The following is a 17,508-nucleotide window of genomic DNA, read 5'->3' as shown; positions in this document are numbered from 1 at the left end:
CAACAACTAATTACAAACTTGATGTTGCTAACAGCAAGATGGCTAGTTTTAATAGGAGATCGGGAAATCGAAAAAAAAGGGGTGAATGGGGACGGGGAACGGGGAATCACTAAAATAGGGAATCTCTAAAAGAGGAAATTACTCTGAATATAGGGAATCTCTAAAGGGGAGAAATACTAAAATAGGGAATGTCTAAAAGAGGGGAATTACTATGATAGCGACTCTCTAAAAGGGGAAATAAGTGAAAGGGGAATCTCTTGAAGGGCGAATAATTACAAAAAATAGGAATCTATAAAAGGGCGAATTACCGTGACGTTCGTCTTCCCCTGGCGCAGCGACGAGAGGAGTAAAGAAAATGACAACGAAAAACAAATATAAGCTAACACCAGCCCCTTCCCTCGAACCCGCAACACAGAACATGTATAAAACACTAATGATTATTTATTACAAAGCTACGAAAATGCAAGTCTAAGTTACTTAAAATATAAAAAGAAATGTTCTAATACTAAATTATTTTACTACTAGATAGATCTTTTCTGAAGCTACTAAGTTTCATAACACTTAATATACCGATTAATGTGCTACACGAACTCAATATTTACAATTATATACAGTTTGGTTCTTTAGTCGTAAAGTATCAGTAGTATATTGCTCCTTTATTCTCTTCTTATCCAAACTGTGAACCAAAGTTCTTTTTTGTCTGCAACGAAACGTTGTCTTTTTTTTAACAAAGTTCCCTCATTCTCTTCTCTACAGCACTGCAACACCCAAGTGTTTCAGTAAACTGTCCGAAAAAGGACTTTTATCATTGATGTCTTTCGGCTTTCCGTCTTCTTTCTCATCCACATAGCTCTGCACCACCTGTATACATGTATACTGGCCGACGACAAATAGGTTTATCGCGGATTTTACGGCTCTTTATTTTCAGCCCTTTCTCTTCCATTTGCTTTCTACTGCTCTTACTCTTAGGAGTTTTTGCATTCAATTCATATTTATGTAGATAGCAATTGACACCCACGATACAGATTGCTAACCCTAAATCGCTGTAAAAGCTAACCGTTTTAAAATGGGTACTGCTTCTCAGCGCTATTTGAAATGGGTGCTTCATAGACTTAAGAGCAGTTCTCTGAGAAAGTCAAGCAAACTTGGAAGTGAAAATGTTTAAAATCCCCTTCATTTTCTGTGTGGATGTAGGTTGTCTGCCCGGATGAACGAAAACAGCCATATTAGGGGCCAGCTGACGTATCGTTGCCATGGTAACCGCCATTGATCATGACACGCTTTGAGCAGGAATTTTACAATCAAATAGTTTACATATATGTGCCCACTTCTCGGATAGATGTGAGCCAATTCTAATGAGATTTCACCAGACAGTAGGGCTATGCTTCTTATTACTAAAGGATGCTGTGAAAGTATTTTGACTTCTAGGAAAAAGGAGAAAATACTTGCCCTATTATGTTACCTGTCGGCCATTTTGAAAAACCGCAAAACGAGAACAACTTTTTTCCCATTTTCTAGCAAAGTGTTCTTTTCCCGGTCACCACGTTTGCAGGAGAGCTAATACAGTTATTATAGTCCCTAAATATCGGAAAACTAGTTTGAAGAAAATTATAATTTGGACAAAGGTGATAAACAAATTTGATGAAAATTAGAAATATTTGAAAATTGACCAAGTTCAGACTTAAATTGCTTCTCGCCAAAATGGTTTTGAGATATTGTTTAAGCTCCGACAATATTTTAAGTATCCTATCTGTGAAGTGCCATCGATTTATTGAGCTTTAGATCAGTTTTTGTAATTTGTACATTTTAATCGCTTCCGTTTCCCCTTCGTTCGTTCCATTTTCTAGACCAAATTTAGCACAGGCTCTAAACATCGGTCCTCTCCCATCGAAAAAAAACGGCTGTGGGACGTTACAGATAGGTTAAACATGGTGCATTCAAGCCGCATACACATCACGAATATAACATGCGTGACATTGTGGTGCACTGAAATCCATCTATGTGATCTAACGAGAAAATAAAATGAATCCATCACGATTAATTCACTAAGAAAATGCAAGCCTCTGACCATCAAGAACAAAGCGTTGGGCTAAAATTGAACGGTTTAGAGCGTTGGTCGAGAAGTCGTGAAGTTTGTCACGCGGAAGCGTAGACCGGACATGGAACGACAGACGTACTCAACCGGAAGCATGAATTTTTTGCCTGAGGATGGAAGGAGAATTAAACAGTAGCATATGAAATAATTACTGTTCCTGACCGCAACAACAACAGCACAATTATTATTCACAAGAGAATTTGACATTTGGCACGCGAATTGTTTCATTTATTTAGCCGCACAGCAAAAAATCACGGATTTCTGCCCGGCTCTTGCATAATCCATCGGTTTGCAATTGATTTGTGATATCCCTGTCACATTCACTTAGTTTTACAACGCTTCCCCTGCATTCCCGAACCTCCCCTTTCAAGTTTGGAAACCAACAACTTGCCATTTTCATAATGTTGTGTCAACCAAGCTGTGCCATGATGAGCATTTTATGCTAATCAGATTTTTGTGGCGAAAGGCCTTCTGGGAAGGCTTTCGCCACTATGTCATGACGTTGAGTGAGTGAAAGCGTAACTATGTATATTGCGCAATACTGGACATATGGTTAAGCGAGTTTAGCCGTGGCCCGAAAATACATCCAAAAAGGAGTTTGTGTGGGGAAATAAAATACACTTTTAAAGTCAGAATCACTGTCCTATACTTTGAAGCTATTGAAACCAATAGAGACCCCGAAAAACTCTCAAATTTTGAGCTTGAATGTGGCCTATTTTCGTGATAATCACAATTCATCCGGCCGATAAACACCGGAGGAAGCCTGAGCCACATGCAGTCATAGACTGCCTATTTTTTAACTTTGACATTACTACTCTACTTCCGACAGCACATTTGGAAACATAACCCTCCCCTTTGGGCAAAAAGTGATTTCATAATCTGTACGTGGTGGGAATTCATGTCTGCTTTGCTATTTCAAACGATTTATAGCAATATAAATGCATTAGTTAGTAAAGCCACAATCACAATCAATGTAGGTCATGTAGCGAAAAGACAATATATAACTAACCTAATGTCGTTACATTTTTATCCTGACAGTGATTTCATCATATCCATTTAATTTTTTCTTTCATTTATTATTTTTAGCTTTACTACTTAAATTTTATATCGGCGTTGGTGGGTTGGAGATAGAGCTGTAAACATCCGGTCAGCAATCTGTCCCAACTCATTTCCGTCCCGCGAAGAATTTTCTCGGCTCTTCAATCTCCCCTCGATTTTGGCTGTTCCGAAAACGTGGAGTACGAAGTTCGGAGTGCGGAATGCGGAGTCTAAAAAAAATATTTAAAAAAAATAAAAAAAGAAATTAAAAACGAATAGAAATAAAAGAAATTAAAAGTGAATTAAAAGAATAATGAAATACATAAATAAACTAGAAATAGAAATTTAAGAAATAATTCACAATTTAAAAGATTCACGCCGCCTGAAGTGGACTGTTCATATTTCATTCCAAGTCCAAACTGGACTGTTCTTTCCTCTTTTTTTTTTGGTAAAAGTGAACTGCTAATTATGAAAATGACGAGTTAAATATACCATTTGGACTAAATGAAATATGAACAGTCCACGTCAGGCAGCGTGAATTTTTTGATAATTATGATTTTTATTTCTTAAACTTCTATTTCTAGTTTATTTATGCATTTCATTATTCTTTTAATTCACCTTTAAATTATTTTATTTCTATTGCTTTTTTAAATTTCGTTTTTTCATTTTTTAATCTCCGCACTCCGCGTTTTCGGAACAGCCCTCGCTTTGAGCCAAATACTTTCTTCGGGATGATCATAGGCATACGTTTACTTTGCATTGTGAAAGTAGTACATTCATGTAACTCGCTGGATGAACTTCATTTCGGAAGAGACTGTCTCAAGCCTTTCATTCATGTCAATAGTGTTTCGTTAATTCAACTGGATGCGGACAAATTCATCATTATCTATGGTTTGAGTTGATGTTGATGTTGGATGGAAGAGAATGTTAATTTGACTTGGCGGCAAGGGAAATCGATCGATTTCGTCATGAAAAAGGGAGCAAAGACGCCACAGCTAGTGTTAAAAATTGCCAGGAATTACGCGATGTGTTTAATGTTAATTTCTATTTCATCAGAGTCGCCAATTTAAAACCTCAACAGTCATATCCAGCTTACAGAGAAGATAATAATAACTACTTTGAGAGTTTGACGGCTTGCTTTAGAACATTTTGAGAGCGAAATAAGTGTAAAAATGGCTTAATTTGGACTTTTATACAATTCCCATCAAATTCGTTTATCGCGTGTTGTCAAAATATGACTTTCCCCAAGTTAGTTTTCTAATATTTAAGAACTATAATAACCGTATAATCTATGTTGCAAATTCAGTTACGGAAAAAAGAATACTTTGGGAGAAAATGCGAAAAAAGGTGCGCTCGTTTTTGTCGTTTTCCGAAATGACCGACACCTAACATAGTAAAGCCAAAATTTTTTCCTTGTTCATAAAAGTCAAAGCAGTTTTGCAACAACGTTTAGTAATTAGAAGCATAGGTCTCCTCTCTGATGGAATTTCATTACAACTAACTCGCATCTATGCGAGAGGTAGACACACATATTTTACCCATTTTGAGGGTCAAAACATGGGCTTGTGGGCTTGTGGCTGTCATGATTAATGGCGGTTACCATGGCAACGGTAATTCAGCTGACCCAAATGTGTTTGTTTTTGTTCATCCTCCCAGGTAACATATCTCCACACAAAAATGAAGGGGGAGGTTAACATTTCCATTTTCAACTTTGCTTGACTTTCTCAGAGACCTGCTCTTAAATACTGTTTATCAGTGCTATTTGTCGGCGGTCTGCAGTTGTAATACTCCTCCTGAAATTCTAATCATTTTAAATAAGTGCGTAAACCTAATTTAGAGCTTAAGGTCCGTTTCAAACGTCGAACTTTACATGTGCCAAATCTAATTCAAATGAGAAAAATCTATTGTTTTCGCTCATTTGCATTAGGGATTGGTACGCATTGTAGTGATTGGAGTAATAACTTATTTGCAGTGTTTAGTCTAAAACAACCGTTGTCTTGGTTTTTGGATTAAGAATATCGGTTCATGGTTGGTGAAAGTGAAAACATTATTTCACATGTAGGATAAAGGGGTTTAGTTTGTAAAAATATCTGTGATGCTGTGTAAGTGGGGAAGTGAAATAAAGAAAAGGGTTTATCATCTAAGCTGATATGGTAAATTGACCACTGTAAAGAAATTTGAAAGCTGACGTTTCGAGTGTTAGCCCTTCGTCAGATCTAAACCCTTTTCTGTCTTTCACAAGTAGGACTACTTTTCATAACGAAAAAACAGTGATATTCTTTAATCATTCTTTTGACAATATAACTTGTATCAGTTCAAGATTCATAAAAATTCCAATTCGTCTCAGATTTTCGACTAAATAGAGCAGTATACAACTGGAACGTAACTACATTACCATCAAACGTAACAATGGTATTATTTGTACTGTTACAATATTAATAATCTACAACTCACTTGTTGCACAATCCCATAATACACCTCTTTTACCCCCAAAATTTTGCATAATCATTGTTTGCAATTACTCCAGGGACATGAAGATGTCCCAAGAGAAATCGAAAACAACGTCTATGCAAATTTGAGGGGGGGGGGGGGGGGAAAAGAGGTGCATTATGGGACTTGTGCAAGTTGTGAATTTCTCTTGAAAGGAAATTATTCATTTTGCAGAATGGCCTATTTACAAGCCAAATGTAAAGAAAATTTCTTTGAAATAATCGAAAGTAAGATTAGTATCCCTGCACACGTTTAAATCATTGAACTTCTCATATTCAAGTAAAGCTATGATCCTTGCAGTTATGGACGCAATTGAAGCAATTGCGTGGAGAAGCCTGAAAATTTCAGGACTTCAAGGGTTTTAACCCGTGACTTCACTATACCGTTGCGACGCTCTAACCAACTGAGCTATGAAGCCACTGACATTGGTGAAGTTTGAAGAATGGTAAGGTAGGATAGATGCACTGGAGAGGATCAGGGAGGGTTAGGTGAGTAGATATCTTTAATTATTTTTTAGACCCCCTAAAAAACCAAGCTCCTGTTTTTTAACTACACTCCGAAAAAAATGAAAATTCCCTTTTCTAGACAGTTGATTAAAAAGACATTTTAAAAGATTTAAACTGGTTTGAAGAAAAATGAACCGAATTAAACAAAATTAAACCACAACAGATGCACGCCTTGTCTATTTATATTGTAGGTGACAACACGTCGGATCTGAAGGGAAAAACGAAGTGTCCCAAAAACCCATCAAGTCACTCGGGACAACGCAGAAAATAGTGAATGAGTGAACTTTATTTATCTGGCTGTCCATAAAATGGATTCTCGAAAAGAAACGTGGCGATTTGAAGAACATTTTCCTCGATGAGTTGAATCGGCCTTTAGAACTGTCTAAAAATAACGTGACGTCACGCACTCTCCCATCCCTAGAGTTATCTGCCAGTAGATGCTGCAGGACGTATTTCGACTCGTATTGGGGCAGTCACTGAACAAAATGATACAACTTTTGTCATATTTAGAGACATCTTTACCAAGACTGTATAATACAACCGACATAAATTTGGAATATAAATGAGGCCTTTTCAAAAATAAGCTATAATTGGCGCCCAGTCTCTCTTTGGGTTCAGGAGTAATGCATGGAAGATAATTCACAAGATGGCGACCATTTTGTAACTTTTTTGTTTTTTTTTTTTTTAACTTTTAGCTTGGACTCCGTGAACCTGTATGCCGTTCGATTTTTCAAAGCATAGGGCGGTGACGTAGGTGGTCATACATTAGGAGAGCTAATACAAACATTTTAAAGTACAATCGAGTTAGTGTCGAGTTCTCTGCCCTCGACTCTTAAAATCGTGGTTCAGTGGGTACAAAGGGGTATTTTCGTTTGACTAAGTCATTTAAATACCCCCCAAACCGTCTCCTTTAAAGCAATTGAACACTAAGCAGGTACATCACGGAAAGCTTCATCTGGCTCTGATCGATGACCAAAAGCGAGCATCTCAATTTGAAATCGTCTTTTTCTTTTTTATCATTGATTATTTTTTTGTTATAAACGAGTCTATGACCGTGACCAAAGAAACACGTTATCTGACTGGCTCCTTGTTTTGTTATTGACAGGTTGCGTTGTTCACGTGTGAAGTCATCGATTAACACGAGATTTCTATCTGTCAGTGGCTACCTACGCCATAACAATGTCTTGTGGTACATAGTTTATCTTTTATAAGTGAAATATTATATTTCAATCTCTAGATAGTGGCGTTCTATCTAGGTAAATAACCATGTTGGATATTTTTTACTGTCAAGCGAGGACAAGTCCTATCACGAAATTCATCCTCGTTTTAACAATGTGTGTAGCTCTCACAACAGGTAAGTTAAATATTTACCCTTCTCGTCACAGCTCTCTTTTGGATTAATTCCATAAACGGTTTTACTCACAAATTTCCGAAGGTTTTTGGTAGCCTCAATTTAAATCAACATTCCTTGTTCGAACTCAGATCCTGGGTAATAATTCTAAAGCATTTTAAGGTTAAAAATATTGTAATTTGATTATTTCAACCACCCGTCTCTTCAAGTGCATTTTGATTGATCAGGCTTGGTGAAGAAAGTGTCAAACACAACTTTTCGCATATTTTAAAATATAGGAAAGATAAGAAAGTGGTTTTCCAAGGCTCGCAACCATTTTACGTACTTTGGTCAGGGCTATTAATATTACATGTGTGCCGGCGGATTTGAGTCTGTAATATTCACATTCTATGCTTCTCACTGGTGTAACTATCAGCGATGATTGGATTGGAGTACGATTTTGAATGCAAGTATAGGTTTTGGGCCCTGAGCCCGTGCATTTGCGTTTTGGCGAACATTTCTCAAGTGTGCATGCGGTTAACTCGCTCTCGCGCTCCAATCTAGGGGTCGCTATTTGTAGTCACTGCCGAAACTAGCTTTAAATTAAAGCTCAGTTCCTCTCAGAAGACTGTCTTGATAATGCATGCCATTTAGGCCTGTGTGCATTGTACGGAAGCAGGGAAAATAACTTGTATTGGAAAAGATTCCCTTCCTGCAACCTCTATTCTATGCTATTTCCATTTTAACCTAGACAATACGAAACTAGTCTTCATTTTCTTTATTGGTATCACTCCCACTTTAGATGAACGTCACGAAATGTACAATTAACTAACTCGAAACATCATGATAAACTATACCTGTTTTTAAAACAACATGGTTAGCACTAGTATTTTTTTATTTTCTTGTTACATTGGGATTTTCATCACCGTATTCTTTTAACTAGAAAGTAATCGGATTTGCTTCTAAGTATCCCATTTCATTTCCCGGGGTTAACAACTACCATCGCATTCATTACAAAAGCGATAATGCACCGTTTCGACAATACCAGCTCTAGACGTATAGCAAGAAAATGGGCCTTAATCACGCGTCGTCCTTGTCGAGTTCCAAGGGATTGAAAACTTTTGTTTTGCCCCACCGAAACTCCTTCCCAAACAACTCGAGGCTCAGGGTACGAAGTATATTTATTGAATGTTACCTGAACCTAATTTAATGGAAGACCTTAGACAACAATGACCAGAACCAGGTTGCTGACCTGCGGTTTTCGTTAAAACAATGTTTTCCTGGGGGTGATCAGGTTTTCCAGTTTAATAGGCCTTTTTCGATATATTAAAATTCAGCTTGGAAGAGAGGTTTAAAGTGCTGAGACACGAAAGGCCATGTTGCAGGGACATGGTGCAGCGACATGTCGCAACGATAAAAAACTTGTGTAGTGCACAATGAAATGACATGCATTAGGGTCATGTAGCGGGGACATGTAGCAGGGACAAAATCACAACATGTGCACATGACATATGAAAATGTTGCGGGTACATGTTTCAGGGATATGTTGCAGTGACATGTCCCCTCGTGTGAACTGATACTTTTGTAACTATGCTACTCCAATTTGGGGGTTATTTTGTCCCTGCGATGTGTCCCACGGAGTTCAACAAGCTGAACTTCATAGGACACGTCGAGGGGACAAAATCACCCCCAAATTGGTGTTGCACAATAAAAAAGTATCAGTTTACACGAGGGTACATGTCGCTGCAACATATCCCTGAATAGCTCAGTAGCAGAGCTTTCTAATTAGTAATTGGAACTGAGGTCGTGTGTTCCACTTTTGCGAAGGAGCACTCGGCAGATTTTTTTCCGAGAAACCCCAGGCGCTTTTCATTTAGAAAAGTAATCTGGAACTTTCGATGTGAATTTCCGGGAATTTCTCAATGGGAAAAAAAAGTTCCATTTTGTCACAAATTTCGCCTGTGTTGAGGTGCGCGTTGCCTGAAGGGAAGCCAACACGCCGGCCGAGTTGATATTAGGGAGCTTAAGCACGCGCGTTTTTGAGACGCAGACGGCAACCGGATGCGAGCATTTCTCGTGCCAGGACAGTGGTGTCTCCCAGATTTCTACACTAATCATCTCTAATAAAGAAACGATTTGTAGCAGTGTAAATGTGGCTGTGTGAAGACAAGTTAAGGGGGAAAAAAGCTCACTTGCGGTCTTCGTCCGCGTCTCAAAAACGCGTGTTCTTAAGCTCCCTAATAACGTTAGATGAGCTCTTGGCGGCGATTCTGATGATAAAGATTCTGATGATGAAGAAGAAATTTGTGTTATAGCAGCAACTTCCATCTTTATGAGGCGAGATTTAAACAGATATTACGGGTTTTTCGAAGTTACAGTGCCAACACATTCGATAGATGAGTTAGAAATTTGGAAATTTTGTACAGAGAAGTTGCAGCAAGAGGAAAAATTCCCTGCAGGGAAACCGCTTTGGAAGACCACTTACACCGGTCCACAGCAAGGTGTTAGCATTTGTTTGATTTATGTCAAATGCTGAAGTCATAAGATTCGTCTCGGACAGATTTGACGTGAGGCTAAGTAGCCTGTTTAGAATTAAAGCGAGTAACAAATGCTTGTATTGAGTCTATGCGACTGCAATACACCAAGTGGCCTATATGGAACAGTCTTTCATTAGGATTACGAACATGTGTATATGTTTCAACTTTTAAGTCTAAACTTAAGACTTAGTTATTCAAAGAAGCTTTTAGTTAGGACTATATTTCTTATTTCTTTATCGTTAGGGTTAGTCAACGTTTCATAACTTTTTGTAAAGCGAAAAGCCCGGGTCTCATAAATAACTAAAAAGTCAGTTTGGTGATGATTGACGAGCCCATCGTTGACTCATGGCTGACGATAAGCTTTGGAGAATAGTGGAATGCCAAGTTATCCATATCCATTTAAATGCAGCTCTTCTGCCACGTCGAAGCTCACCACAGCCGTAACTCTGAATCGACTGACAAACTTCTGTTACTTAATATATTTTAGGTCACACCATCCTCGAAGAATACAACTGTGGACAAGAAGACATAGAATACAACGTGACTCTAAGAGGCGGTCAATATGCAGGCATATTCAGAGACCAGGGCCCCGTGAAAAATATGCAAGAATGTATGCACTTGTGCTGCAAGTCTAAAAACTGTGACGTAGCCGTCATGCACGGATCGAAATGCTTTAGCGTGCAATGCTTAAATGATTCTACTTGTGAGACAGTTCCAGCAGATGATGAGGATTTAGATATGCAAGTTGCACATATGACGACTAAAGGAACAGACCAGATAAGTAAGCACTTGAATCAGCACTTAATCTTGTCTTAACTTTGTTCGCCTCACAACCAGCAGGGAACGAACAGAATCTTTAACAGACATTGTTACAGGGGCACCCAACGAGAATATAGTTCAAAACCACTTTGACATAGCATCGTTAAACGTATTTTAGTATTTAAAGGGTAGATATAGGCATATTTTTATACCCTAAAGATTTTTCGGATTTCCTAGCTGAAAGTCTAGTGATCTGAAAATAATAGGGATCAAAACTAACCTTTTCGAAAATTTGAGCCAGAAAAAAGGCTCCCAAAAATTCTAGGTGACCTTTTTAGGGTAAAAACCCGTTTTAGAAGTTCGAAAATTCTAGGACAGGCAGGCAAGAAATTTTACAACAATTGTTCCGAAAATGCTAGATCTCAAATCGTTTTCCGAACAAATATTTCCCGAAAATTGACGTTGGGTGCCCCTGTTGTTATAGCCCCTGGAGCAGTTCCCCAATCTTGTGGGCCGCTTAGCTCAAACCAATACCGCGGCATCATGCTCCTAGCCAGTAACTTGAAGGCAACATTAATTGCACCGTTAGTGAGAAGCAAGTCAGACCATGCAGAGTTACTTTGATACGTCACAGTATCAAAATTACGTCCTAAAGTTTACTTGCGGAATTAAAATCCTATTTTTTTATAAGTAAAGGTTTCGTAAGACATAAGCAAGCAAATGGTGTCACGATGTCACCGAAACGTCGTCCTTTCCTATCGCTTCCTGTTACTTGTTTAATTTTTTTTATGGAATTAAACTTTGTGACCCTCATTTAATAATTATATCCATTCACTGTGTTATGTGTCTTTTTTTTGTTTTCAATCGCGGCACGACATGCTGGACGTTAATTAAATCGGCCACCATTTTTAAATGATCGTGAACTCGCAATAGGAACAGAATAAAATAAACTTTTCAAAGGGTTAATTGTGGTGTCACTTTGGCCATATATGTGTTACCTGCAAGAAAATATAATTTACAGATGAATTGCATTGTTCAATACATTGAAGTGCTTTAAATTTGTGAACCGTGATATATAATCTTTTTCAGTCGAATCTCCGGTTAAAGAAAATGTTAGTAACTACGACCCTGAAGCCAAATGTCCGCACAACGAGATTATGTACAATGTGAAGCTAATGGGAGGTTTAAAAGCTGGAAAATTCACCGATATTGGAAAAGTCAAGAGTATTAAGACATGCATCAGGTAATGTACCGTTAAAAACCAATTGCTCCCTTTAAAAATTTGCTTGTGTTCCCTTGTTCCCAAAATTATTTTCAAACTTGTTCCCAGCTTTTTTATCACTAAAATTGTTTATGATCCCTTGTTCCCTAAGATATTATGTCACTGTCCCCCTGTTCCCCAGTTCAAATTGGCTATGTTCACTTATTCCCCAACATCCCTGGGGGGCCTCACATAATAGGGTTGTGTTCAACTTTTTCAAATAAACTATCACAGCAACACTTTTCCTGAATGTGAGAAGCGGTACAAATTAAGTGTGTACTCACGTCTTACATCTTGAGATTTGACCGGTCACTTCACGTCGCAAATTTCAGAGATAACACACCGTCCAGAACAAATGTAAAAAAATGTCTGTGTTACGAGCCTAGGAAGGCCCATCAGGCCAGCGCTTATCTCCGGTTTCTGTAGTATGAAGCGACTAGGAGTAATTCTACTCCTCCCTGGATGGGATGCTCAGTCCATCGCAGGGTTACCCCCAGCATTTTCGCCGGTACCCATTTATACACCTGGGTGAAGAGAGCACCGTGAGGGTAACTTGTCTTGCCCAAGAACACAACACAATGTCCCCGGCCAGGACCCGAACCCGGACTACTCGATCCGGAGTCGAGCACTCTAACCATGAGGCCACTGCGCCTTCCAAAGAACAACTATATTGCTAATTAAATGTTATCGTAGAGATGAAGCATTGCGTTTTCGACAAACCTGCACGGCAAAAGTCGGACTGAAATTTAATTTGCGTTTTCTCGTGGAAGAAAGTTGTTTTATATTAGTTCCAGATTACGAGCAACTTCTAAAAGTAACAAGAGAGGCTAAAGGAAAATAATTTTCACAGTTTTTTTTTTATCAGTAGCAGCCTGTTGTTTCTCGTTTGCCGTGTCACTTAAAACTAATGCTAAACATCTCTAGTGCTTTGTGGAGTTCTCGTTGACGAAGTTGTGTCGTAGATCTTAGAGTTCCTACAAGAAGGCAACAGTATTCACATGCACACGGTAAACTGAGGGTCAGGACAAAGCCAGGAAAAGAGGGACTCATATTCTATAGAGCAAGCATGCGAAGTTTTTGAGCTTGCGTACTTAAAAAAACAATCGACCTCCTCAGCTTAAGGCGCATGACTCAGTAACTGCTGTCAGTCGTTCTTGCCTCCAATCGAGGGGTCGGTAATTTCTTCCAGGAATGGACTATTATGGTAATTAAACTGGGTAGAGTGCATATGCAACAATGTGACGGGAGGTGATACGCCATGTTGGAATCAGCTGAAAGTACATCTGAAATGGACACGAGATACAACAGAAACTGTAGACACGAGAAATCGTTTTTTTCATTACACTTAATATTTCCCTACTTGTAAGTTTTGCTACATTTGCAAAGTTTTGGCTCTATGTAATTTGCTGTCATTTGTCGTCACTTAACAGTTGTACCGTGTAGTTCATCGCGTTCGTGAGGTATTTGTAAATTTGCCTAAATTTCGCATGCAGTAATTAGTCGGTATTTTCTTCGTTATCGCGTCCATTCAATGTACTTAAATTCTGTTGCGTAATGATATGTAATTTCCTTTGTTCATTTCGTCCCTTCATTACGTATTCGTCTTTCGTAGTAAAAGTATTGTATTTCCTTTTGTAAATCAGTTGTTGTACCCGGAGTTGCCGTACAGATCTTGTAAGTAGTTTAGTTCAGTCGTGGTTTTTTGGCGTTTCTGAAGTTTAGTTCTTTTAGTTGTAACTTTTATTTCTGTATTTCCTTGCTGTAGTGAATCGTTAAGTTAAGTACGATTTTCAAGCTGTACAGGAGTTTAATTACAGAAACTATGAAGCCAGGTCCTCGCTACAATCATGAAGTTGCTTGCAAAACCGACCCAGTGAATTAAGAGATTGTTAATAGCTGCATGGTGTTTCAGTTCTGATTTAAACCCTCAAAGACAAGATTCCCCAGAAATGGTGTCTTCTCACCAGCAACAATACCCGACAATAAGTGGGTGTGAAGACACTCAAGCCCCCCCCCCCCCCCCCCCGCCCCCTTCCTGCCATACCTCTCCCTTTACCACCCTCTGTAGGTTACAATTAAGTGATTTCCTGCCTGGCTCTACTAAAACTTAGGGTTATTCCAGGCAGCCAGTACTCTAGTTTATTTAGTTAATTGTAGTTATACAAAGGCAAGCAGAGAGTACAAATAAAGTTCATTGTTTTTTTAAGCCAAATTGCCACCAATTTCTTCGTTGCTTGTGTTAGATACTGCTGTGAGTCCAAGGTGCAGCCATGTGACCTGGCCTTCATGTTATCTGACCGCTGTTATCTGGTGAAATGTTACTCAGAGGAGAGGTGTCAGGCGCTTCCTGCGCGCAACGCTGAGCATGCGTTTAAACAGAAAATGGCGTTTGTGGCTCCATGGCTGTACGAGAAGGGCAAGAAGGTCGGTAAGTTTAAAACACAAAAGCCACGAATCTCAAAGTGAGCTGAAGCAGACACAACAAGACAAAAGTGTCCCGATGTATCTCGCCCGAGAAATTTACTGCAACGAGATCAGTTTTTCATGGTAATGCAGGGCCATCGACATGGAGAAAGTTAAGTTCTAGAACAACTTGAGACTGTATGTGGAATTTATTCGAGAATTTTGTACTGGTTTTCCAGTCGCATCGGCGTAAACCGTCCGTATTTTGTAAAGGTTGATTCCAGCTAGTTATTCTAAACCTAAAGAATAATGATCAGAATAGTCCTATAACATTGCTTCCTAAAAATGAAATTAGTTTTTCGCAAAGATATGGGCATACTTGGAAAAGTCCGAGTTCTTCAAGGGAGTCGAGACTTGTAGGATCTAGCCATTAATTAAATTGGTTCATGTGGATTTTGTCCCGCAATTGCGGAAAATCATCATTTCATTGGGCCAAAATGGTACCATTCACTTTACATTAACGCCTCCGCCTTCTGTCGCGCTTTTTGTTGCGTTTTTTTCTTCACTGGTTTGTTTTGTCATTAAACCTGTTCATAACGCGGCCTTTAATTGGTATGAGTCATAGATCAGGCATCTTATGTTCATAACTTATATTTATTGATCAGCACGTGCAATGATCATCTACTACTTGTGCAACGGTTTTTCTATTTGCTTGTATTAATAATAGAGAATTTGCATCTCATCCTTAGTAAAAATCCCCTCTGGACAGTCTCCTCACCACTTACAGTGCATTCAAAGCAAACTCTACACCAAGTCCCTTCTTTTGGATGGCCCAAATGCGGGGCGCTTCACAGACGTAGGGCGAGTGGCAAACCCCCATATATGTACCCGGCTGTGCTGCGAGGACCCTTCGTGTGACTTGGCCTATATGTTCGGTCGGTCGTGTTTCCTTGTTAGGTGTAAAAGTGAAAGGAGCTGCCGAAGTATCCCGGATGAGGGAGCTATGCGCGCTAATGACACTTTTGAAAGGTCAATTCAATACATCGTCAGGCGACAGTTTGGTGTGAAGCTCAGAGACGGTGAGTTATTTTCAGCATCAAGTAGAAGAAATAATTGTAAGAAGTCGTATGAGCACGAGTGCATCTCGTGATTTATTGGCGCGATTTACGAGCCTACGGCTCGTACAACTTGAGAACTTCCAATATCACGAGTGACCATAAGTCAACAAATGCACGAATAAAGTCGTACAATTTTTTGTTTATTTATTATGGTCAATAAAATTACTCCTACATCGGTGTCTTTCCATTGCAACTTCCACATTTCCCTCAAAAACCTCTATTACTCTCTGTAATCTATTTGTGCATTCGTCATCGGCCAATCAGAAACGCGAAATTCGGTTGACTAGACAACGAAACGATTTATACTAGATCCTCACTGTCTGTTGCTTGCTACGAAAGGCAGCTGAGTAATGGGCGATAACCGTGGAGTGTTGCGGTAACTGACAGGAAGCGAAGGTATCGTAAAATTATTAGGGACAATTATCAAAGGCGATGACGACAACTACGATAAACCCATAAAATATTTGGTTTAATAAGCAAAAACGATGTTAGTGGTTGTCCTTCAGTAGCATATTGATAGTAATGATTTCAAGTTCGAGTGAGGCCTAACACTACATACTACTTTTTAGGCCTCACTCGAATTTGAAATCATTACTATCAATATGCTACTGAAGGACAACAACTAACGATTAGGCTTGTAGACCGAGCCGAACTTGTCCTTGTGAATAACAACTCAACTACCCACGGCCTGCTCCCGTTCTGGCCTTATAGCTCAGTCGTTAGAGCAACGTTGATCAAATTCGAAGGTCGTGGGTTCAAATCCCACCCTGGTCAGAGTTTATCTCTGGCCTTGTGTGGGCCCAATTCCAACGCTAGTGTTGATCTCTGATGGAATAATTGGGCATAATAACTTCACAGTAGTGTTCGGCCGCACTCGAGCTTTAAATCATTTTTTCATATTTTCGTTGCCCAATAATTCCAAGTCATTGGGCAACGAAAATGTAATAACAGAATAATTACAAAATGATTGCAATACAACTACGTCTAATGTGTATTAGTATCACCCAACTAGTGGACTAATGCAAATGCTGCATTTTGATTGGCTACGCTACTAGAGGAGTATTTGTAATAGTCCTCGAGTAGCGAAAAGCCTGACGCTTTCTTTTGTTTTATTCCCAAATAAATCTATTTTCTATTTGCATTTGCTAACTGAATTATTGCCTTTTCTGTCCGACTAGTTGAGTAATATTAAAACAATTAGACCCTTCGCCCTCAAGGGCCACAGGTCTAATTGTTAAATACACCCATGCGAAAGATGGGAAATACATTGCTTGGCGACAGGCGAAAGGACCACTGAAATATTAGAGTCCAAGGTAGGATTCGAACCCACAACTCCCGCAACACCCGTAAAATGTAATCTATTCTCCACTCTCTCTCCTCCTTTATTACTACCACCCTAGGCCTCGCGCTTATCCAATCAGAGGCAAGGGTCATATCCAATAATTGTTCCTTGGAGCGACTGCATATATTTGCTTTGCGACATGTAGGGCGGATTTGATTTCTTGCGTCTGCTGCAAAGGCTTAAGTGTTCTTTCCGTCTTAAAAAACTAATGGTTCAATCGCATTTTGGTTCTAGATGGGACTCCTACCATGACAACCGAACAAAACAAAGAAGAGATCTGCCAACTGGATGGTGAGATAAGAAACAAAACAGTCCTTAGGGCAGGAATGTTATCCGGCAAGCTAACTCACCACAAAGGTGTCAGGGATATTACGTCATGCATCAAGAGATGCTGTTCTAACGACAAATGTCACGTGGCCATGATGATGGCGGGAAAATGCTTCTCAGTATTTTGTACCAATCCACAGTGGTGTGAGCCAAAGGACGCTCCTATGGAGACGCACCATACCAACCCAACAGTGGCGTATGTGAAGAGAGGCGACATCAGTTTTGGTAACTTAAGTTATCTATTTAACAATTATTCCATAGAGCGTGCGTTGGAACATATGCTATGGTATAACTATGAAGTT

The 17,508-nt window shown here is 39.2% G+C and overlaps 1 protein-coding gene across 1 annotated transcript in view; it reads left to right on the top strand.

The window, feature by feature from the left end:
* Positions 1-7,291: 7,291 nt before the first annotated feature.
* Positions 7,292-17,508, top strand: part of LOC138004283 (uncharacterized) — a 14,750-nt gene continuing 4,533 nt past the window's right edge. Inside the window, exons 1-6 of the mRNA XM_068850759.1 lie at positions 7,292-7,483; positions 10,484-10,777; positions 11,845-11,998; positions 14,260-14,444; positions 15,169-15,498; positions 17,114-17,431. Coding sequence (XP_068706860.1) covers positions 7,396-7,483; positions 10,484-10,777; positions 11,845-11,998; positions 14,260-14,444; positions 15,169-15,498; positions 17,114-17,431 — 1,369 coding nt within the window. The 5' untranslated portion in view covers positions 7,292-7,395. The remainder of the gene's footprint in view (positions 7,484-10,483; positions 10,778-11,844; positions 11,999-14,259; positions 14,445-15,168; positions 15,499-17,113; positions 17,432-17,508) is intronic.

Source organism: Montipora foliosa, chromosome 5 (genome assembly GCF_036669935.1).
Source record: "Montipora foliosa isolate CH-2021 chromosome 5, ASM3666993v2, whole genome shotgun sequence".
Lineage (NCBI taxonomy): Eukaryota > Metazoa > Cnidaria > Anthozoa > Scleractinia > Acroporidae > Montipora > Montipora foliosa.
Note: the sequence above shows the minus strand (reverse complement) of the source record. Positions and strands in the feature narration are given on the sequence as shown.